The 21,763-nt window shown below is 44.8% G+C and overlaps 2 protein-coding genes across 3 annotated transcripts; one reads left to right on the forward strand and one right to left on the reverse strand.

Annotated features, from left to right (window-relative positions):
• Nucleotides 1–7,098: 7,098 nt before the first annotated feature.
• Nucleotides 7,099–11,740, reverse strand: DPM1 (dolichyl-phosphate mannosyltransferase subunit 1, catalytic). 2 transcript variants are annotated; one of them, XM_032705200.1, is made up of 9 exons: nucleotides 11,606–11,740; nucleotides 10,894–10,993; nucleotides 10,707–10,740; nucleotides 10,021–10,097; nucleotides 9,875–9,900; nucleotides 9,464–9,559; nucleotides 8,546–8,614; nucleotides 8,138–8,252; nucleotides 7,099–7,485 (listed from the first exon to the last, which is right to left on the reverse strand). In XM_032705200.1, the coding sequence occupies exons 1-9, from the start codon at nucleotides 11,710–11,712 to the stop codon at nucleotides 7,381–7,383; spliced, it is 729 nt and encodes a 242-aa protein (XP_032561091.1). In that variant the 5' UTR covers nucleotides 11,713–11,740; the 3' UTR covers nucleotides 7,099–7,380. The 2 variants fall into 2 exon arrangements, with proteins under 2 accessions (XP_032561091.1, XP_032561092.1); XM_032705201.1 differs by lacking the exon at nucleotides 9,464–9,559.
• On the forward strand, nucleotides 11,711–15,379 carry MOCS3 (molybdenum cofactor synthesis 3). Its single transcript, XM_032705294.1, has one exon. The coding sequence runs from the start codon at nucleotides 11,711–11,713 to the stop codon at nucleotides 13,349–13,351; it is 1,641 nt and encodes a 546-aa protein (XP_032561185.1). The 3' UTR covers nucleotides 13,352–15,379.
• Nucleotides 15,380–21,763: the final 6,384 nt, after the last annotated feature.

The following is a 21,763-nucleotide window of genomic DNA, read 5'->3' on the forward strand; positions in this document are numbered from 1 at the left end:
CGGCGCGGGGCACGTGACCGCGGGGGGGGCGCGCACGTGACCGCGGGGCGGCCCCGGGAGCGCGCGCGGGCCTCGTGCGGCGGCGGCGGCGCCTCTGGGACCGCGCCCGCCCCGCCCCCGCCCCGGGCACCGACCCGGCCCGAGGGACAGACCCTGCACCCCGCACCCCGCACCCCGCACCGCCCGGACCGGTGCTCCCGCCACTCCCGCCCGTCCCTCGCACCGGCCTCGAGGCGGCCCCGCACCCGCCGTGCCCGCCCAGCGGAGGCGGTGAGGATGGTGAGGGGACCCGACCATCTCTGAGGGAGCTGGGGCTGTGCAGCCTCGAGGGGAGACACTGAGAGCGGACCCCATCCATGTGTGTCAGGGCCTGCAGGGAGGGGGCAGAGCACGGACCAGGCTCAGCAATGGGACACGAGGAACGGGCAGGAACTGATGCCCAGAAAGTTCCACCTGGACATGGGGAAGAGTTTCTTCCCTGTGCACTGACTGAGCACTGAACAGAGACCAGAGAGGGTGTGGAATCTCCTTGCTAGGGATGTTCCAGAACCATCTGGACACAATCCTGTGCCATGTGCTCTGGGATGGCCCTGCTGGAGCAGGAGGTGGGACCGGGTGACCCCTGTGGGCCCTTCCAGCCTGACCCCTCACGGGAGGGCCAGGGCTGTACCGGGGAGGCCCCAGGCTCAGCCCGAGGGAGGGAAGGAGGTGTCGGGTGAGTGGCACCCATTGCCAAATGTGCCCTGGAGTGTGATGGGATTGGTCAGGGAATCTGGAGAGGCATCAGAGGACATGTGTGACACACCCAAATTCTCCATGTTTTGGGTTAATTTCCTGAAGCCAAGGCAGCACTCAAAAGGTGTGTGCGTCATGTTCCTGTGGGCCCTGTGCACACGTGCTCATACACCTGTGCAGAGACACTGGACTTCACTTTTTGGAACAGGAACATATGGATCAGGACAAGACCCCACATGTAATTCTTCCTTGTGGAAGACCTGTCTGCTCAAGACCTCTTCAACAACAGAAGCTGAGTTCTATAGCACAGTAAAAAACCCTTCAGAAGTGAAAGGGAACGATGTTTTTTGATACTTCAGAAAGACATGAGCACTTGGAGGATGAGGTAAAGTGTAATCCTTCCATCCTCAGCTTTCAAACCCTTTCTGGTTCAGCGACACACTCGAGTTCAGCCTTACAATGCTAGAAAGGAAAGTCCACGTGTTTGAAGCATTACCTGAAGTGCAGAAGCAGAGAAAACTTGTCACCAATTACTGAGACTTCGTATAACTCAAGGATCTCCTGCGTCTTCAAGTGGCTGATGTCCTGGCAGTGTGTGCACGCTGTTTATCACAATTCACTTAAATAGCTTTTATGAAGAATTTAGTGACATGTTGTTGTGTCTGGGAGGCTGCTTTGACACTTCCTCGTTCAGTGGGATGTAGAAATCCGTTGCTTGTCGCTGTCTGCAAGTGACACCAGTGTTTCACTGGATGCTTCCATGGCATCTTCTCATCAGTGGATATAAGAGTCAGTAAGTCACTGAAGGAGTCTTTGTTCTACATGGAAATGTAAATAAAAAAGTGGAAATGCACAAAACTTACCTGCAAAACCAAAGCTGGTGCTTTGGCATTAAAAGGGCTCCTGGAACTGAGGTGCTTCAAAAGTTCCTCTGCAACACGTGTGAAATACTTCTCGAGGAGGAAAGCAAAGAAAGGTGGTTTGTTTTTCTGTAGCAACATCATTTTGCCTTCTGAGAGTAGATACTTTTTCTTTGATGGCTTCAGTGTTGGAAAACATTTCTGAAACCTCGTTAAGTCAGGACCCTGTTCAGAAACTCTCAACTTCATGGCTGCTTGAGCCAGTTTGTGCCAGCCTAAAACACACAACCCCAAATTTAAGCACCTTATTTCAACACTCTTATTTATGCTTTACCAGTGACCACTCTGGAACCATCACTTAAAACAAAGAAAATACAACAACTCCAGAAAAACAATCCAGAGACCTTCAGGTCTGAGGGTTGAATTTGAGAAAACAGAAGTGTTTGAAGGTTGGAGGAACTGAGTGTAGAGGAACATCATAATGCAATTGGAAGTAGAAATTATATTTCATACATATTTAAGGGAATGAACACAACATGAAGATCTGTGCAAAGGATACAATAGCACAAGCACAAACAATAGGAGTCCAGGCAGGAGAACTTTCTCCTTTTTTCTCCTGTGTGTGCAGAGTGAGGTGAACAAAATGAAGCAAAAGTTGATAGTAATAGTTTTAATATACTTTTTATATCACAGAAGTGGTTATTGTGTCTCACACTAGAAAAATCAGTAAAATCACAGCATTGTAGGAGACTAAACACTCACACCAGAGGGGAGACAATTAGCACTCCAAAGTTGAATAGGTTTAATTGCATGTGTGGTGGTGATTCAGGGCAGAATTGTGCTAGTTTAGGAGCAGTATTATGCTTATTTTTTATTCAAACACAAAAAAATTAAGACAACTCTTGATGGCTTTACACATAATTAATTATATAATAATTACAAGTCAGTTAATCAGCATTAAGATCACTGGTCTCACAATGCTCTTTAAGACCCGCTAAGCCACCCACCTTCTGAGCTGTGGCACTTCATCATCTGTCAGCATTCTCCAACCTTCCTCCATGAAGTTGGCTTTGGGAAAAATCACAAGGAAGGAACCAAATGTAGTCTGTATCAGGATAAAAGTATGGAAGAACAATTCCTTGACACAGAGTACCCTCCTTTTCTACTTGTTTTTTTTCAGAAGATACTCCTATTGAGCATGTCTGTGATTAGAGATGCTTAGGATAGATTTGCTTAGTTGGTTGGGATAACTTGAAAGTCCCTTAGTCAGACCAATAGGAAATTTGTCTGTCATAAGTAGCAACTTAATTTCTCTTGGAAGCTGGTCAGTCAAGTATTCTCTCATTTGGGGGTGATGTGACAAACTACACTTCTGTGGATACCTTACAAGTTGTCAGTGCTTTCAGAAATGCTGCACTCAGGTAGGATTTACTGCATGAGAGGCATTGATTAGAACTAAAACATTAGAACTTCAGTCCTTCTGTCATTGATCACTTCCCAGCAGCTTGTCTTTTCCATGTCCTCTGCACTATACAGTAAGAAATGTCATTATTTTGACAGGATCCACCCATCAGAAGTGGTACCATGTGCCTTCTTTGCAAGGCAGGCAGAATGGGTCCTGGGCTAGAAGTAGGAGCTCTCCAAACGCTGCAGTCACGACATGAGCTTCACATGTACTGAGTAAATCTGATTGATTCCTTCCTGGGGATCCCCCAGCACAGATGTAGTGGGACAAAAGAGCCTAAAGCATTCCCAGGGACTGCAGGAGCTCAGTCATCATCTTTCCTGCTCTGGAGCAAAAGCACAAGCATCCTTTAGTGCTCAGATCTTCCCCTTCCTGAGAGCACAGCATCTGAGGAGCTGTGTTGGAGAACCACCCTCGGCTTCCCAGGAAACAAGTTCTCAGCTGTGGTTTTGTCTGGGTTCACCTGCTGGGGCGTGACATGTTTGCAGAAAGTCAGAACAGGAAAGAAGTCTGTGAGCCAAACACAAGGTGGTGAAGGTGGTGTTTATTTATTATGATGCACCTTTGGTACCAGTTTGTTGAACAGTCAGTGCAACTACCCTTGCAGGGATAACACTTCATTTTATGCTCTTTGCCCTCTGCTGCTTTGTTGAAATCTCTCTCTGGGGCTGAGTTTTCAGATCTAATTTTGGATTAAAAGTTGCAATTTGGTCTTCTCTCCCGAGTTTCAATGTATTTCCTCCTGAACAGTAACAATCACAGTCTGTAAGAAAGTTACAAATTGCCACAAGGTCTGGAGAAATAAGATAAAATGTGGCAGGAACAGAGGAAGAGATGATGCTCATAAAGTTTCTGTGTTTTGCCAGTAGTTACCTTGTTTACTCGTGTCTTCTGCAGCATGAAGTGGAGGTAATGTCATAAACAATGAAAAGTTTGATAAGGATTCCTCTCCTCTGCACATCCCCTGTTCCTACTGCTCCCAATATTACCATTTGCCTGCAGCTCTGGAATGCCAGCCCCTGAAATCTGTTGCTGAAGTCACCCATGTATTGAACTGAGCAGGCAATCTGTCATTTCATTCCTTTGTGCCAAGATTTCAATCCACGCTTATGCTTGGAATCCTGATAGACCCTTAAGTAAATATTATTGATTAGTCATCATTATTTTTTACTGTTGATATGCAGAAGGTTGCGGAACCTTGCGGTTGGATTTCTACACAGTCCACTGGAAAATATGTTTGATTATTGTGTTTGCATTGGCAGCTGGGTACATCCTTATTGCAGGCTCAGATTAGAGCCTCATAAAGATTTCACAGAGAAGCCAAACCAAAACAGAAGCCAGCTCCTTCCAACCTCAGATCAGACAAACCCTCACCCAAACAGGCAGGGATCTCGCTTTGGTCCTGGTTTCACATTCTCTTGGGCACATTAACCTTGGGTGTCTGAGGTGGTTTTGTCCCAGCTTCAGGATCCCAATGGTCTGGGTCAGAGGGATTGAACTGCTTGGCCTTGTGAATCACAGACCTGAATCTGCTCAGGGGAAACTGAAATGTGAGTTACCTTCTTCCTCCCTTCATTAAACATGCCCAACCAAATATATCCATGACATACACTGATTTGAGCCAGGAAGCAATTAAAGCTCCTGTTCTTGCCAAATGATTGAGTGCTTGCAGACACAGATTCCTGAGAAAGTATAACAGAGAAAGTGCATTAGCAAAGTATTTGTGCCTTCATAGGAAATGAATATGGATGTAATTAAGAAAAGCTGATTTATGTAGAACTGTAAAACCAGGGACATAAAATGAAAAATTCTCTGTAAATGTCAAGTCAGTGTTTCGTGGTGGCCAAAACAAGGCAAGTAGAGAATTGCAATGGTATTAAGAAAGGAACTGAGAATTTAAATGCCACTTTATAAATCCCTAGTACATGAATATTTAAGATATTGTATGGAGTTCTAAGCACCTGAACTCTAAAGATCATAGAACTGCTGTTCTACTACAGTCTGCTAGTAACACTTGGAGAATGGCAAGTGTAGTGTGGCTTCTCTGGGGACATGAAAAAGGCAAGACTGAGTATGATGAGAGGACAAGTAGGGTCTGTAAAGTAATAGGAAAGGGAAAATGGGAACAAGAATAGAGAACACAGAATCATGAAATGGTTTGGGTTGGAAGCAACCTAAAGTTCGTTTAATCCCACCCCCTGCCATGGGCAGGGACACCTTCCACTAGCCCAGGTTGCTCCAAGCCCCGTCCAACCTGTCCTTGGACACTTCCAGGGATGGAGCAGCCACAGCTTCTCTGGGCAACCTGTGCCAGGGCCTCCCCACCCTCACAGCCAAGAGTTCCTTCCCAATATCCCATCTAAGCTGCCCTCTGACAGTGGGAAGCCATTCCCCTTTTCCTATCACTATGTGCCCTTGTCCCCAGTCCCTCTCCAGCTCTCTCAGAGCCCCTTTAGGCCCTGCAAGGGGCTCTCAGGTCTCCCCAGAGCCTTTTCTTCTCCAGGGAAACCCCCCCAGCTCTCCCATCCTGGCTCCAGAGCAGAGGGGCTCCAGCCCTTGGAGCATCTCCATGACCTCCTCTGGACTCGCTCCAGCAGCTCCACATCCTTCTGCTGTTGTTCCCCAATTTGCATTCTAGCAAATGATCAGCATCTTGTAAATTTAAATAAACATATAAACCCTCACTATTTAGTCATTAAAAACTTTGTACCTGTTTTCAACTTAAAATATTGGGGCTTGCCATGAAACCTCCAAATGAAATACAAATAGATGAAACCTCTTACTGGAGACTCAGTGCCCCTGTGGACCCAGAGACATAACTCTGCACATATTATTAGATCTGATTAGTCTGCACCAAATTAAATTATACATATTTGGAAAAATTACAGGCAAATGTCACAAAATGTACAGTTCAGTCACTGTGATCCAGTTACATGAAGATTCGAAAACTTACAGCTACATTTTTTGTTATTTATTATTTTTAAGCGAATGAAATATGAAACATTTGCTCTGAATAGTCAGAAAAGGAGAAACTGAATCTGTACAACTCCACTAAAGAACAAAGGAAGAGCTCTAAAGCAGCCCACTAGGAAATAATCTTTGTTTTAAAGTTTTACTTATTTTTATCAATGTGATAAAAGACTATCTGAAATATGAATTTATCATTTATCTACAGACTTTCTAAATTTCTTTTTCAAATAGCAACAACTGTATCTGATGTGCTAAAGGAATGCAGACAAACATAAACCAAATAGGCAGCATTTTCAAGACATTTGTCGCTTCTCCTCTCCTATCATTAATTTTCTGATACAGGTACCCAGAGAAAAATCCACCCCTGCCCCCCAACAAAGGACATCATTTTTCATATCTATAAAGCCATTATCAGAATAATGTCACCCTCCTCCCCAATGCACATTTGATTGCAAGGGCTTTGGAATTTCTGAGTTCTGGCTCTATTAAACCATGAAAAAAACTAGTATTGCTCCGTTTGTGTTTCCTTCCACAGGATCTGGAGCAAATACAGACTTTAGATTGCAATTTGTTATTTGACAAAAGAAAAAAAAATCTCAAATATCTTCAGTGTGGTGAACTGGGTCTTCTGTTACCCTGAACTTTATGAGGTGCCAGGCTCCTGTTGTACAGACTCCAAAACTATTTAGTTTCTAAAGGAGGTAAGAAAAGGGACTCATCTGCTTCTGGACCAACACACAGAATACAGAATTATTCCACATACAGTTCTCTCTCTTATCCAAAGAATATTCCTTCTTTCCAGTCTAGGAACAAATCACTGTACTCTGTATTAACTCTTAAACTACACAAGGTGTTATCAGATCTGTAGAAACATGTAGCTGCTTTAAGACATGTGCTGAGGAAAGAAAGGACACTAATTTAAAGGACATGCATTTAAATTAATATCTACAAACCACAGAACAAAGATAAGAAATTCCATTGGGTTGGTTTTTTTTCTGTCCTTGCTTGTCTTCATTTCAAAATCCTCATTAGTTTCTGCTGAATAATGATTCATTTCCAGATGCAAAAGATCATTGAGCTTTGTGTTCTTTATTAAGACTTCATTGTTTTTACAAAAATAGAAAATCATTAGCCTTTATTAGTTTTTAGTTTAACATACAGTTAATTTCTTTTGGAAGGAACATTCTGGGAGACAGTGGATTTAATTTATTGTTGGTGGTTTGTTTAATTGGTAGCTTATAGCAGGTCTTCTGGTCACCACAGAGATTATCAAGCTTCTGCTGTTATATAATAAAAACTACACAGATGTCAGAAAATGTTTGACTAAAAAAGTGAATTTAGGACAAACTATCACGTTGTGGCAAACAAGGTCAAGAGCCCCTTTAGGAAGGAGACTATTTCATTGCCTCCCAGTTTGGATTCTCCATAGACACGGTCCACAAATGAAATAGGAACCTGTTGAAACAAGCAGAACTATTTTTAAAGTTCAAAACCTAAATAATCAGAGATTCTCTACACAAAAGAATGGCCTTTGAACTACAGCATTTTCAGACATGGGAACAAGGCAAGCTGGCTTCCTTTGTGTCAGTTCTTCCCAGTGGCTGAGGAGCATGAAGTTATTTGGTTTATCACCTCTAAAGATGATCCTAAGACATTACTTGGTGGCTGGATGGTAGGTAGTCAGAACAGCTTCAATGTTTGAAGCCTGAGGGCTTAAAAATCAACCTCCAGCACTTTCTTTGTTAATTCAGTACCTTTGAGTCAGTGCCCCAGGAAGCACAAATCCCCCACCACCATAGAACAGCTCAGCCTCACCCCTGGCTGGGAGATGACTTCTGAATATGAAGAACTTTGTAAAATTGTATGCAGCTAAAGGAGTGGCAACAGGAAGAGGGAGGGATCTCAGAATCTTATCAGCCAGGGGAATAAGCAACTGGAAATTCAGGTCTGGTATTCACCTGGCAAAGTTGGAAAAGGAGAGTTCTACACATGTAGAACTTTATATTAGTTTGAAAATCTTGGCTGCTTCTTGGGAGCACACGAAATTCAGTAATCTGTGTGTCCCCTTACACAAAAGCACAAGATCCTTATCAAACTTGTCCTGTACCTCTCCAATGGTGTATCCCAACTGCCTGGCCCGAACAATCATCTCCATCTGGAAGACGTAGCCTTTAGAAACACATTTCTCCATGAGTTTCTGTAAGACTTCTTTTCTGTACAACCTGCAAACAGTTACAAAGAAAACGAAACCTGAAGCACAATTTTCTGAAATTTGGAAATCAAGGCAGTGTGTGGGAATCTCAACGGCAATCCCTCACTCATCTCATTACTATTTATAAAATCTTTAACAAAGCCATAGGAGCAGCAGTTCTTGCAACCTAGTCCACTATTTCTTCCACCCTTCCCAAACAGATTTCATAGCCCTCAGTAAAGAGGGGCTGTTCTTACTCCAGTTCCTTGTTCAGCAATTTCTTAATTTCCAATGAACTTTATTAATTGCAAACCAGAGCCATACCTGAAACTCCCTGTGAGGTCTGATGCTCCTGGTCTCAGCAAAACCTGAGTCAGAAAATTGGCACCACGGCTGGGAAAGAAAATGTGAATGTCAGAGTTGCCCAGCACACAATTCCCAAAGATCAAGCAGAATTTCTAAAAAATAAGTACAAATCATCCCCCCCCCCCCCCAAAACCCAACAAAACTTCTATTGCTTCATATGAAGAAAATTAGATTTCTAGTGTGTTTTCATTGCTAGATTTGATTAATAAATTATAGAATCTTGAAATCAAACACCCAACGTTTTGTTTTTCAAAAGCAGATAATCAGTAGATTATTGAACTCCTCTATGAAAAAACAAGGATTTTTAGAAATTAGGTTTATAACCTGTTTTTTTTATGGAAGAACTGTCTACACATACAATTAAAAGAAATGAATGTGACAACCATCAAAGCAACATTTTTCTTCTGACTGACACACACTGTAAGTGGGGAATAAAAATGCTTCCTGGACAAATGTGAGAGTTGGGTATGGAAAACCACCAGAGTGTCACCAGAGGAGTTTAGCAAGGGATTCTCTGCTTAGGGGAAGGACCATTACAGCCACCCAAACGTTATTTTAAACTTGACAAAAGAGTCACAGTCTCAGCTCACTCTCTGGATGACAGAACTGGAGCTGTCCCAGCTGTCCACTGCCAATCTGTCCACTGCTCCAACCCATTTCTCAAGCCCAGCCACGTCATTTCATCCTTTCCTGGTGGATTTGATCCACACAATTTGCCAGTGGAGCACACTTGTAGTATTTAATGTGATTTTGCAGTGCCCAGCAGGTACAGCAGTTCTGCTGACTAAAGACTCAGTTCAGCTCATGTGGATGGAGTGTTTGTAATTATTATTTATAAATAACAATTTTAACTGTAAATATCTGAAAAATACCAACCTGATTAATTTTCTCCTCAAATCCCAGCCATATACCCCTCCATTTCCTTTATATCTTGTTCCAGATACGATATCAAAATTGCCTTCTTTCTGCTTTCTATAAACAATTGGTTTTATCAGAAAAACAGGAGGAATATTTCAAAGTACAAATTTCAAAGTAAGGACAATCACTCTTTTAGTACAAAATCTGAAGTTTACAAACTTTTAAATAAGCAAATAGAGAAGAGAGGAAAGCAGTAATTAGGGTGGTTATAAGCATTATTTAGACACTTGTTAATTGTTTTCTTAAAAAGAGCTATTTCAGGGAATCTTATAATTACCTTTTACCCACTATGGCACAGAATTTCACACAGGAGTTCATAAATAATTTATAAAGATCAACTTGCATTTTCATACTACAATTGGCACCTACCTGAGAAACTCTGGAATAAATTTTGGCTGAAATAGAAGGAAAACAGATCAGAAAAGACAAAAGGTGTGGGGGGGTTAAAATAAAACCAACCAATGAAAGTTTAATTCTAACAGACTAAGCCCACGGTACATGAAATGCAGACTTACATGGTGAGAGAGGTCAGCATCCATAATGACAATGAAATTCCCAGTGGCATGCTTCATTCCATGAATGTAAGCAGTGCCTGGTGAAAACAGCACAGAAATATTTCCCTCACTACTTTAACATGTGCAATCTTCCAGCCATGTGCAGTCTTCCCTTCATTTTCTAAAATCTCTGCTAGAAAACAATCAAGTAAAAACTCCTAAATTATTTTAAATAACATGTTAGTGGATAAATATTAAAATTCTTATTCCTTTTCCCGATGATTTCAGCCCTGGATTTTATAAACATAAGCACTGGCAAGTTCCACAGCACCAGAAATGCAAAAGAAACTTGACTGCAGAAGTGGGTCACTATCTGCAATCTCATTTACAAAAGCACTACAGGCACTAAAACTAGAATAGGACTCAGCCTCCAAATATCCCTGACAGTTCAAACCCTCATTCTGTGCTCAGGGAATGAGGGTGGGAGGGAAAGGAGCAGGTATGGAGTTGTGGGAAACATTTTATAAACACACTGGGATTTTTATGTGTATACTTTTAACCTTGTTTGCTTGCAAACAACTTGATGAAAACATAAATTTCTGCTTTGGGACTTTACTGTGATTTTTTTCTGGACCTTTATGCACTAGATCAATCAAAGTATACAGCACATTTTTTATATTACTAAATTAGAGTTAATGAGGACTTACCCAGGCCCAGCTTTCTTGGTCTGGGTCTCAGAAGCTGCAGAAAATATAAAAGACACATATATTACTTGAAGTACAGTTTTTAATTCATTTTAGTGACACCTTAAAAATTGCTGTTTTCAAGGTACAAAAATATTTTAAAGTTTACCTTTCATTTTTAGGGGAAAAAATTACAGAACACACAACTCACAATTTTATCTGATCCGTATATTTTTTCCAATTGCTCAGCGATTTCCTGTGTCCCATCTGGGCTTCCATCATCAATGATGATAATTTCAAAATCGATTCCACTGAAATGAGAATTATTTTTCAATGAACAAACGGAAAATCCCGTTTCCCTTCCTAAATCCCTGTGAAGGGCGGGAAGCTGAGAACCAGAGCAGTGATTTTGTGGGGTCAGAGCCGCGCTGTCGGGTCGGGCTCTGCTCCCAAGGAAGGAGGTACAGGACGAGAGGGAACAGCCTCAGGCTGTGCCAGGGGAGGTTCAGGCTGGACATCAGGAGGAATTTCTTCATGGAGAGGGTGGTCAGGCATTGGAAGGAGCTGCCCAGGGAGGTGCTGGAGTGCCCATCCCTGGAGGTGTCCAAGGAACCACTGGACGTGGCACTCAGTGCTCTGGGCTGGGGGACAAGGTGGGGATCGGGCACAGCTCGGAATCGACGGTCTGGGAGGGCTTTTCCAACCTCAGTGATTCTGGAATTCTGCGATTCTGAAGTTCACTCCGGGTTCGGGCGATGTTCCTGCCCTCCGGACCTGTGCCATCCCCGTGTGGGTGTCACGGCCGTGCAGCCCCGGCCCTACAGACACCGCTGTCCCTGCTCGCCCCGCCCGCCGCCACACCGGGGGTGCAGCCCGGCCCCGCTGCCCGCCAGCCCCTGCCGCTCCCCTCGCAGCGCCCGTACCTGTCTCGGAAGGTGCGCACCAGCAGCCAGACGACGAGCGGCAGGTTGTCCCGCTCGTTGTAGGTGGGCAGCAGCACCGACAGGCGCTGGGGGCGCGGCGCCGCCATGTCGGCAGTGACGCGGGCCCGGCGGAAGCGCCGCCGCGCCGGGCGGGGCGGGGCGGGAGGAGGAAGCGGCGCGGCCATGGCGGGCGCGGGGGCGGCGCGGCTGCGGGCCGAGATCCGCCGGCGGGAGCGGGAGCTGCGCGGGCTGCGGGACCGCCTGCAGGCTGAGCTGGCGCGGGGGGACACCGCCGAGCAGCAGCGGGACGAGGAGGAGGATGGAGCCCGCGGGCCGCGGGAGCGGCTGGCGGCCGAGGTGTCTCTGGGGGATGCCGAGCAGGAGGAGGATGGAGACCGCGGGCTGCGGGACCTGCTGGCGCGGGGGGACGCGGGCAGCGCCGAGGACGATGATGGTGACGATGATGATGATGCGGAGGGGGCCGGCGCCTTCCCTGCTGAGCTGCCCCCGCTGCCGCCCCGCGCGGCGCTGAGCGCGGCCGAGATCGCGCGGTACAGCCGGCAGCTGCTGCTGCCCGAGCTCGGCGTGCGGGGCCAGCTGCGCCTGGCGCGGAGCGCCGTGCTCGTGGTGGGCTGCGGCGGGCTCGGCTGTCCCCTGGCGCAGTACCTGGCCGCGGCGGGCGTGGGCCGCCTGGGGCTGCTGGACCACGACGTGGTGGAGACCAGCAACCTGCACCGGCAGGTGCTGCACGGGGAGGCGCGGCGGGGCCGGCCCAAGGCGGCCTCGGCGGCCGCGGCGCTGCGGCGGCTGAACTCGGCGGTGCAGTACGTGCCCTACTGCGGGGCGCTGAGCCCGCGCTCCGCGCTGCGCCTCGTGCGACAGTACGACATTGTCGCCGACTGCTCCGACAACGCGCCCACGCGGTACCTGGTGAACGACGCGTGTGTGCTGGCGGGGAAACCGCTGGTGTCCGGCAGCGCCCTGCGCCTCGAGGGGCAGCTCGTCGTGTACAACTACCGCGGGGGGCCCTGCTACCGCTGCCTGTTCCCCGAGCCGCCCCCGCCCCACACCGTGACCAGCTGCGCCGACGGGGGCGTGCTGGGGGTCGTGCCCGGCATCATCGGCTGCATCCAGGCCCTGGAAGTGCTCAAGATCGCCTCGGGAATGGGCTCCTCCTTCAACCACTTCATGCTCGTGTTCGACGCCCTCGAGGGGAGGTTTCGCAACATCAAGCTGAGACCAAAGAAACCAGACTGTGCCGTGTGCGGGGACAGCCCCACCGTCACCTGCCTGCAGGATTACGAGGCGTTCTGTGGGTCTTCTGCCACCGACAAGTGCCGGACTCTGCATCTGCTGCCCAGCAAAGACAGGATCTCGGTAGAGCAGTACAAGAAGGTGCTGGATGACAAAGTCCCTCACGTGCTGCTGGATGTCCGGCCGCAGGTGGAGGTGGATATCTGCCGCCTGGGACACGCCGTCCACATCCCGCTGAGTAAACTGGAAGAGAAGGATGAAGAACAGCTGGAGTACTTAGAAAAAAGAATTTGCGAAGAAAAGCAGAGAACTAATGACCAAGCATCTCTTCCTGTGTATGTTGTTTGCAAATTGGGAAATGATTCCCAGAAGGCTGTAAAAATCCTGCAGGAGCTACCTGCCAAAGAATCTGGTTCTCTGTTAGCAAAGGATATTAAAGGGGGGCTCATGGCTTGGGCCACTAAAATTGATCCAACATTCCCTCAGTATTAGAAATTTATGGGGAAAAAACCCACATGTTTTCCTAGTAGGTTCCATAGGTTTTCATCTTCTCTTCATTACTGAAATACAGTAATGACTGTATTTCATGTTAAAAACAGAAATACCATGTTGCTTATGTTACTTTTTTTTTCCAGAAACACTGTGTATTTTTCTAGATGCCTGATTATTTTTATAAAGATGTGAATCTGTCCATGGGAATGGAAGAGAAATGTGTTTCTTGGTTATGATTTAATAGTAAAGACTTGGTATAACCACTGAATTGTGCATGTAATGATTGAGAATGGCTCCTAATTACTAATTGTAACCTGAAAATGACAAAGCTTAGGGATCATGTTTTTACTCAATCTCCAAAATCCTTTATAGATGGAAACAGTGCATGAAGCAATTTAAAAAAAAATAACTGTTAATCTCTAGCTGATCTGTAGCACTACTAATCTGTCACAGGGAATTGCCAAGGCAGCAGTGATGAGACCATTGTGGTCAACATCTTTTAGTTCTCTGTAGGAACCTTGTGTATTTTTTGGCAGAGAACAGCACCTACAGCGAGGGGGTTCTGCTAAGAACTTCCAGAGCCAGCCGTCCCCACTTGTGGGCCAACAAAAAAGTGGATTCTCCAATTTGAATAGAGAAACTGAGATTGACTGTTAATAAGATGTAAGTCTGACCCCAGAAAGTTTGTAAAACAGACGGAAAATGCTTTTGTCAGCGCTTAGATTTCAGAGGTTGAGAGATAAGGGGTGGGAGGGGAGAAGAAAATATACATATTTATCCTCCCTCCTGCAAGGACAAAGACCTATTTCTTAAGTTTTCTCCCTGTTTGGCAATTGTATCTCCCTGTTTATTTTATTGGCTTGCTGGCATGGAGAGCTCTGCACATCTGAGAAGTATCTGTAGTTGAACTGAATGAAAAGAAAGAGAAATAAATAGCTTCTCAACAGAGCTGCCTGAGGCCTCCTCACTTCAGCATAGTAATTATCTCCTTATATTAATTAAGGTATGGATTTCTTTACTTCCCAATGAGGAAAAAAACACCTGTCACGACTTAATCTTCACATTGTACCAGGGGGAGAAAAAAAAGAAAAAGAATAGTTCCATTATAATTAGTAGTTGAAAAGGTATATTTTAGTAAAGTAAATTTGAGAACAGCCACGCTCCTGCTTTATTATAAGATGCCATGGTTCTGGCAATGACAGTCTTGTGAAGGAAACAGGGATGTGAATTTATGAACAAAGTTGTATCTCACAGTTTAAAGGACAATGAAAGTGGGGGAGGACATGACTTATAAACTAAGTTATAGTGTTTGTGGATGTGCTTTTCAGGTGGACAGTGGAGGCTCAGCTCAGTCAGAATGTTTAGGTCCTGGTAGGTTCCTCTTTTGGGATTTGGAAACCAGAGGGACTTGTTTGAAATGCCTGACCTGTGTTTTCATTTTTCTGTCTTTGCTGTGATGTCAAGGAGAGACTGGCACACTAAAGGCAGCAGTAGCAGTAATTCTGAACTCCCCACAGTGGGGAGTGTCACACACCCATCTGCCCTGAAAAAGGGACTCCTTTCCAGTCATTCCAGCAAGGGGACCCCAAGGAGAGAAGGGAAAGACTTGGATTCTAAATTTGAGTCTTCTCCTTTGTTACAGCTTGTTTTGCCTGTGTGTTGTCCTGAAATGTTCTCTGCTGGTGTTCTCATGCCTTCCCAGGACTCATTAAACTATGAAGCAGGAGTTGGACTCTGATCCTTGAGGATCCCTTCCAACTCAGGATATTCTGTGACTCTGATTAAACATTTAGCAGCAGGTGTTTACAAATTCTGGGACAGAAGGAGGAGGATATTTTGTAGCAAATTTAAACCTGAGTTTCTTTTAGCTCATTTTCAAGCAGGAAACCAGACCGTGAGTCTTTGTGCTTTATAGAAAACAGTCAACACGTGAAGGTTCTGGAGAATTCTGTGGAAACACAGTGATAAGGATGAATGAAAATGGACCCAAACCAGACTGATATCAGAACTGGCAAAAAAAAAAAAAAAGTAAATGCATCAGTTCGGGCTGATGAGAGGCAAACTTTCAAGGATCTTTTCTATTAAAATGGCTTTTTGGGAAGACCGTTCCTGCCATTCTGCAGGGACTAATGTCCAAAGCTCTTACAGGAGTGCAGCATCTAAAATATACATCTGTGATTTTTACATAGACTTCTTTACAGAACTAATTGGGCCATACAATACAGAGGAGGGAAAGAACTGGTGGCTCAGTTCTACTCTCAAGGGAGTATGCAAAATGTAGGTTTCTTTGAAAAAAAATATTATCTTCCTTGACTTAGGATAGCAATTAAATCCTCAGCAGATATGGAAACATCTTCCACATCTCTCAGATAAACTGGGGTCTATAGTGCTTGTCAAATGTCATTCTTTGCATGCTAGGGATTTAATTTAATTTAATTTCATTTTATTTTATTTAATTTTATTTTAATTTTTTTCCCCTTGGCTTACTGAACTGATACACAGGTCATCCTGTAAATACAGCCCTCAGCAGTGCTGGGCTCTTTGAAGATAAGCTGAAAAATCAAGGATCATAAAATCATATCTAAGCCCAAACCATTCTTATTATTGCAAATTTATCTTTTATTTTGACGTACTTTAATTCTTGAGCTCCATAAAACACCTGGTGGTTTCTCTACTGTTAGAGAAACTCCACTTAGAAATTCTAAGAGATGCAATAAAACTTTATGATTTTGTAGTGCTGCCAAAGTACTGTCAAAATATTGGTGGGTGTTGCCATTGTGGGTGAAGAGAAGGTGCTTTGGCCAAGGAGCTCTGATGTGGCTGCTCTGGGATGTGTTACCAGGAGGGAGAAGGTCGAGCAGCACAGGGGGTTTATCTCCTTGTCCTTCCCTCGATGTCACAAGGTTGCCTTTTGCCTGCTTGGTAATATTATCTTTAAATGCCTTTCTAGGATTTGGCACAGGAACAGCTCCCACCTCAAGGTTTGAGGGGATCCACAGTGGCTGCAGCATTTGGGCTGAACTGCTGCCTTTTAATGTCTCCCACGTGTTGCTTTCTGGGATGGCTGCAGAGTTCGTTTCTAATCTTGTTTATTCCTGGGCCATGGGTGGTATTTTAAGGCAAAGCAAATTGAGCTGGTCAAGCTTGCAGACCAGTCTTAAACATGTCTGCAGACATTGTACTAATGTGCCTTGATAATCTGGCAGGAGTCTCTATTATCCCAAAACCCCAATAAATTCATCACTGACCTGCTATCAAAGTGTAGGATTTAAAAGAAAAAAATCCCCTAACAATTAACAGAGGTATTTGTAGACAATTATATAAGGGATGTAGCCAAAACTAGTCCTCAGAGTTCGCACACCAGAATTTTAGGCATGTGAGCATCTTGATTATTATTATCCTCTTAGAAAGCATAATTTCTAATAAAAACTTAGCTGTTCAAAACAAACCTTTGCACTAGATGCTTAAAATACTCCAAACACAAGATTGTGGGGGGTTTTTTCATATGAAAATCTGGAGCTTTGTGAAAAGACAGAAAAAAATAATGTGAAAGCTGTGTGCTAGGTGGCACTGCAAGTTAATAAACCACGGCATTCCCCAAGCTGTGAGAGGCAATTCAAGCTTAGAAAGAGCTGGTTTTGTACAGCTCTTTTGAAAGAAGACAAGGAAAATAGAATAAAATGGAGATTAATATTAACGTCTATTAGGGCAGAAAAATTTGAGCACAATTAGCAATGTGAATGGCAGGAGAACACACACATGAGTTGGCTTGTGATACAAACCCTCTGTGGGTTGTGTTACTTGGTTAAATATACCAACTCCTTTCCTTGCCTCACACTGCAGCTTCAGTATCTTGCTGGGGTAATAAATATTGTGCAGGAAAAGCAGTACTTGATTAGAGGCCTGGTTAGGAAGGAGACAGAAAGATTTCCCAGAGCTTTCTCCTCCAATAACTCGGTTGTCCAGAAGGGCAATGGTTTCACGGACAAGGCAAAAGACAGAGAAGAAATGCTGAGTTTCTGCTAAGTTTTGGCTGCACTCCTGGGCAAGTCACTCTTTGCCCAGTCTCTGCTATGTGCCCACTGTGCCCCCAGTGACCAGATTCCAAGGAAGCAATTTAATAAGCATGTTGTTCTAGAACAGTTCTAATAGCTCAAATTCGTGGGTTATGTGACTTAGACAAGGCAGGGGGGTATTGCAATGATAAAAGCTTGGTCATTTAGAGCACAAGTCCATTCTAATCTGTATTGTGCCATACAGCTGCACACTCTGTACTCTCCATACAGCAGCAAAGGGAAGGGAAAATGCCCTCTTTGCCTGTTCTCTGGACTTTTATCATTGAACAGGTTTGTTTGATCTTGTCTCCGCAATATATTTCAGGTGACTGATTCAGCTGATAGTCAAAGCCAACTGAAATATATCCATGTGATGGTGCTGCTCTGACCTCTTGTTCTTTTTATTGTGAAGTGCTTGCAATTGTAATATCTCATGCTCATGCTAAGAACAAAAAATAGCTTCCCTCCAAAATGATGGCTGTCATCTGAATCTTATCAGAAAAGCACAATGATAACATTCAGTCCAGTCCTGCTGTGGTACAAGTTTCCCAGCCAGAGAAGAAGCTATTCCTGGTTTGCATTAGGGCTACTTAAAATGATGGTATCTGTTGAAAGCCAGAGTCAGGCCGCATCTTTAGCCAGAACCAACATCTGGGAAACACAGCTGAGGCAGAGCAATCCAGGCTGGAACACACTGTCCATGGTCCAGCTGTCGACCTCCACCAGGGCCTTGATGGGGGGATTCACTGTGGGATTTGCTGCCCTGCCCCTTTTCCATCAGTCACTGCAGGAAGGATCCAGCAGTTGGAAGTTGTTGTGGCTTCTCCCTGCCCATGGCACAAGGCCCTGCTGTGCCAGGAAGCCGTAGTTTGGTTCGCGAGGTGTTCGTGCTGTTGCTAAGAGACCAGATCCCTGCCTGCAAAGAAAGGTTATTTCCAAATTTAAAATGGCTCTGTAGATATTTGACTGGGAAATGAACTCTCTTAGACAAGGGGGCATTCACCTGTGGTGAAAGGGACCATGGAATCACAGGATGATTTGGGTTGGAAGGGACCTTTTAAGATCATTTGCTCCAAACCCCTGCCATGGGCAGGGACACCTTCCACTAGCCCAGGTTGCTCCAAGTTTATCCAACGTGGCCTTGGACACTTCCAGGGATGGGGCAGCCACAGCTTCTCTGGGCAACCTGTGCCAGGGCCTCACCACCCTTACTGTAATAAAAGTCCTCCCTATAGTTAGTCTGAATCTACCCTCTTGTAGTTTAAATCTGCTACCCCTTGTCCCATTGCTACAGGCCCTGCTAAAAGTTCTTATTTTGGGAAACAGATTTCTAACTTCACTGTGTAAGGGTTTGAAATTCTTAAAATAGTAAATTAAAGTTTTTCAACTTGTTTTTTTTCTATGTGTATTTTTATGTACAGGTGTGTATGTGCACACCTGGAGGACGGGCGTGTTCAGGTGCTGTGACAAACCCACGTTAGGGAGAATCTATAGAATTCATTTCCAGGACTTGCATATTCTCCATTTCAAACATGGTTTTTAAACTCTGCTCTCGGTTTCATTTTATTACCGTAGTAGTGGGAGGTAACAGGTGTGACAATTATTTGAACTAATTAAAACACTATAGATGCCTTTTCATCTTCAATTAGATGACTTTCTTTCCTGTAGATTCTATAATTTCTTTTACACATAAAACCATAACTGCTTCCTTACCAGACTGCTCCTGTACAAGAGATGGAGGTGTTTACATTGCCTCCTGTGACCTTGAAGTTTGTTAACTTTAGTCGGATAAAGTTGCATTAGCCTTTTGAAAAAAGTCTCTTGCCAATATTCCAGCCAAAGAAATGCTGCATAAATATTTTTATGAGTATATATGTAGTGTCAATGTGTACTATGCACTTCCCAGGAAATTCTGGTGATGGTGTATCCTTGTCCTCGTTTCCCTGCAGATCCACCAGCCTGCTCTGGAAATGACAGGCCACGTGGGCAATGGATCGAATATTTTCCTCTGTATTTTAAAAAGAATTTCCCAAAATGTTTTATAGCTCCTTTTCATGTCAGCTGGTGCAGGTGGGAGCTCCAGGACCGGGAATCAGCGGGAGCTGCCGGGAGCAGCCCGTAGATGGCAATGTAAGATCCTGGGATCGGGCACGGAGGAAAGCCCGTTCTCTTCCCCAGACACTGACTCACACCTTGGATTTATGGTGTTCTCGGTGATTTTTGACTCTCCTAGCACTGACCAGCCTCTGGGGCCAGGCCTGCATTTGGAGTGCTGTCCCATTCCTGGTCAGAAATACAATTGTACACGAACACACAAATAACGGGAGTTGGATTTACAGGGAATGCTTGCCCTGTGGCTTTCCCTGTCAGTGCTATGCAAAAATTTAACCATATCTCATCACAGAATCCCAGAATCACTGAGGCTGGAAAAGCCCTCCCAGACCTTGGAGTCCAAGCTGTGCCCGATCCCCACCTTGTCCCCCAGCCCAGAGCACTGAGTGCCACGTCCAGTGGTTCCTTGGACACCTGCAGGGATGGGCACTCCAGCACCTCCCTGGGCAGCCCCTTCCAATGCCTGACCACCCTCTCCATGAAGAAATTCCCCCTCAGTTCTCATGTGCTTGCAGTACTTTAGCTGTAGGCTGGAGCTCTGGCTGTCAGTGGAGAGGAGGAGTCAGCAAGGGAAAATGCACAGGTAGCTTTCCACAGGTCCCACCAAAAGGAACGTTTTCTTAGTGCAATTTCAGGGGTTCTAGAAGCCTCCATGGTGGGATGAGGATCCAGCCTTGCCTCATGCTGCTGTTACTGATCCTGCTTTCCCATTCCCATCAAATTATGTTTGTTTTCATCCTGTGACCCCACGTTGAATATGTGCTCTCTACTCTCACCTGAGGTAACTTCACCCACTGTGCCATGTGATGCTTTGCAGCCTTAACCTCCCCTACTCTGTCCTCAGAACTATTCCTCTCCAAAATTAAAGACACCTGCAATTCCACAGTGTTGGATGTGGTTTGCTTGAGGATGGTATTTATTGATTTCTCAAAATGTTCTTTTATTTATGAGTGAAATTGAGTCATCTTTTCCTTGACTGACCTGGAAACTGCCATCACTGTAAAAGTTACAGATGATATTGCCCAGCTTTGTTGTGACATGGGGTGCATCACTAATGAGAATCAGAGCATTACTTCAATTTATCATTCAGCAATTGTGTCAAAACTTCATTTCTCCGTATGATTAACTATAGAAATTTATGCCAGTCCCCAGCACTTTGTTTCTGAGGTGGGCACCATTTAAATTATGTTATCTTTAACAGAAAGAGAAACATTATTATCTTGCTGACCACTTCACTTGCATGAATGAGAGCTGAAAAATGAGCTGTCTAGTTTTGGAAACAAATGGCTGTGTATTTTAAGAATTCCCATCTCCAGATGATGGCTGGGATGTGCTTGCACTCCGAGTCAGTCACTAGAGCAGGCTAATTACTGTAGTTTAAAGCCCTGTTTTTCCGGACCCACAATGGATGTAGGAATCAAATTACGACCGTAATTAAGAATGGCCACAAAGCCGCCGCCGTTAACGAGGGTACCTGACAAAGGAGGAGCTGAGCCCTCTCCCTGACACAGTTACACGTGTTTGTGTGCCCTGCCTGGCTCTGGAGATGCTCAAGGCTCTTCAACTCCTGTCACAAGGGCTGCAGGGATAAGGAATGAATATTTATCAAGTGTAGCAAATATGCTCTAATTACCCTAATTGGCCTGCTGTGGTTGCAGTTACGGCAAGACTTTATTTCTGTTCAAGTGACAGTTGCTTCTGGATTAAGTCCTGCAGGGAAAGAGGGAGTGAAAGCCCTGCTGAAGAGGGCAGAAGATCCCCTGATATTCTGATCCTGCAGTTTCCTCACCGTGCTTCTGGCAGGCTGAGAGCTAATAACATTCTCCATCTCATTAGTGATTTCTATGGAGTATTTCAGAAGATGTAAGATGCTGGAAAATGACAAAAAAATGAGCAAAAAGGGGGAAAGGACTGGTTTTATTGTTAGTAATTAATAGGCCAAACTTCAGGCTGGCAGTACAGGTAAAATTCTCCTTGACTTTATCTGTGGTGTGGAAATTTATCTTTATTTGTGGGGTGTGATTTTCCACAGTGATTGACAGCCACCAAACAAGGGATCCTGTCCTAAGGACTTACACTCTGTGTTACAATGCAGAACATGCACAGTTATGAGAAGCATCTGTCCCTTTCCTCTTGTTTTAACTTACTTGTCTTTTTTCTTATCCAAGCAAGACTGATCAGTAACTGTATGGAACAGAACTGGTTTGCAGCCAGGCATGAGCTGCCCAGAGCTGTTGTATTTGCT

This window comes from Chiroxiphia lanceolata, chromosome 17, assembly GCF_009829145.1.
Source record: "Chiroxiphia lanceolata isolate bChiLan1 chromosome 17, bChiLan1.pri, whole genome shotgun sequence".
Classification (NCBI taxonomy): domain Eukaryota; kingdom Metazoa; phylum Chordata; class Aves; order Passeriformes; family Pipridae; genus Chiroxiphia; species Chiroxiphia lanceolata.

Coding starts and splice junctions, on each gene's coding strand:
- MOCS3 (XM_032705294.1), top strand. CDS start 11,711: ATGTCGGCAGTGACGCGGGCCCGGCGGAAGCGCCGCCGCGCCGGGCGG.
- DPM1 (XM_032705200.1), bottom strand. CDS start 11,712: ATGGCGGCGCCGCGCCCCCAGCGCCTGTCGGTGCTGCTGCCCACCTAC. Junction 9,901..10,020: donor ATGCTGACCTCTCTCACCAT/GTAAGTCTGCAT, acceptor CTTCTATTTCAG/CCAAAATTTATTCCAGAGTT. Junction 8,615..9,463: donor TTGAGGAGAAAATTAATCAG/GTTGGTATTTTT, acceptor TTTCTTTCCCAG/CCGTGGTGCCAATTTTCTGA.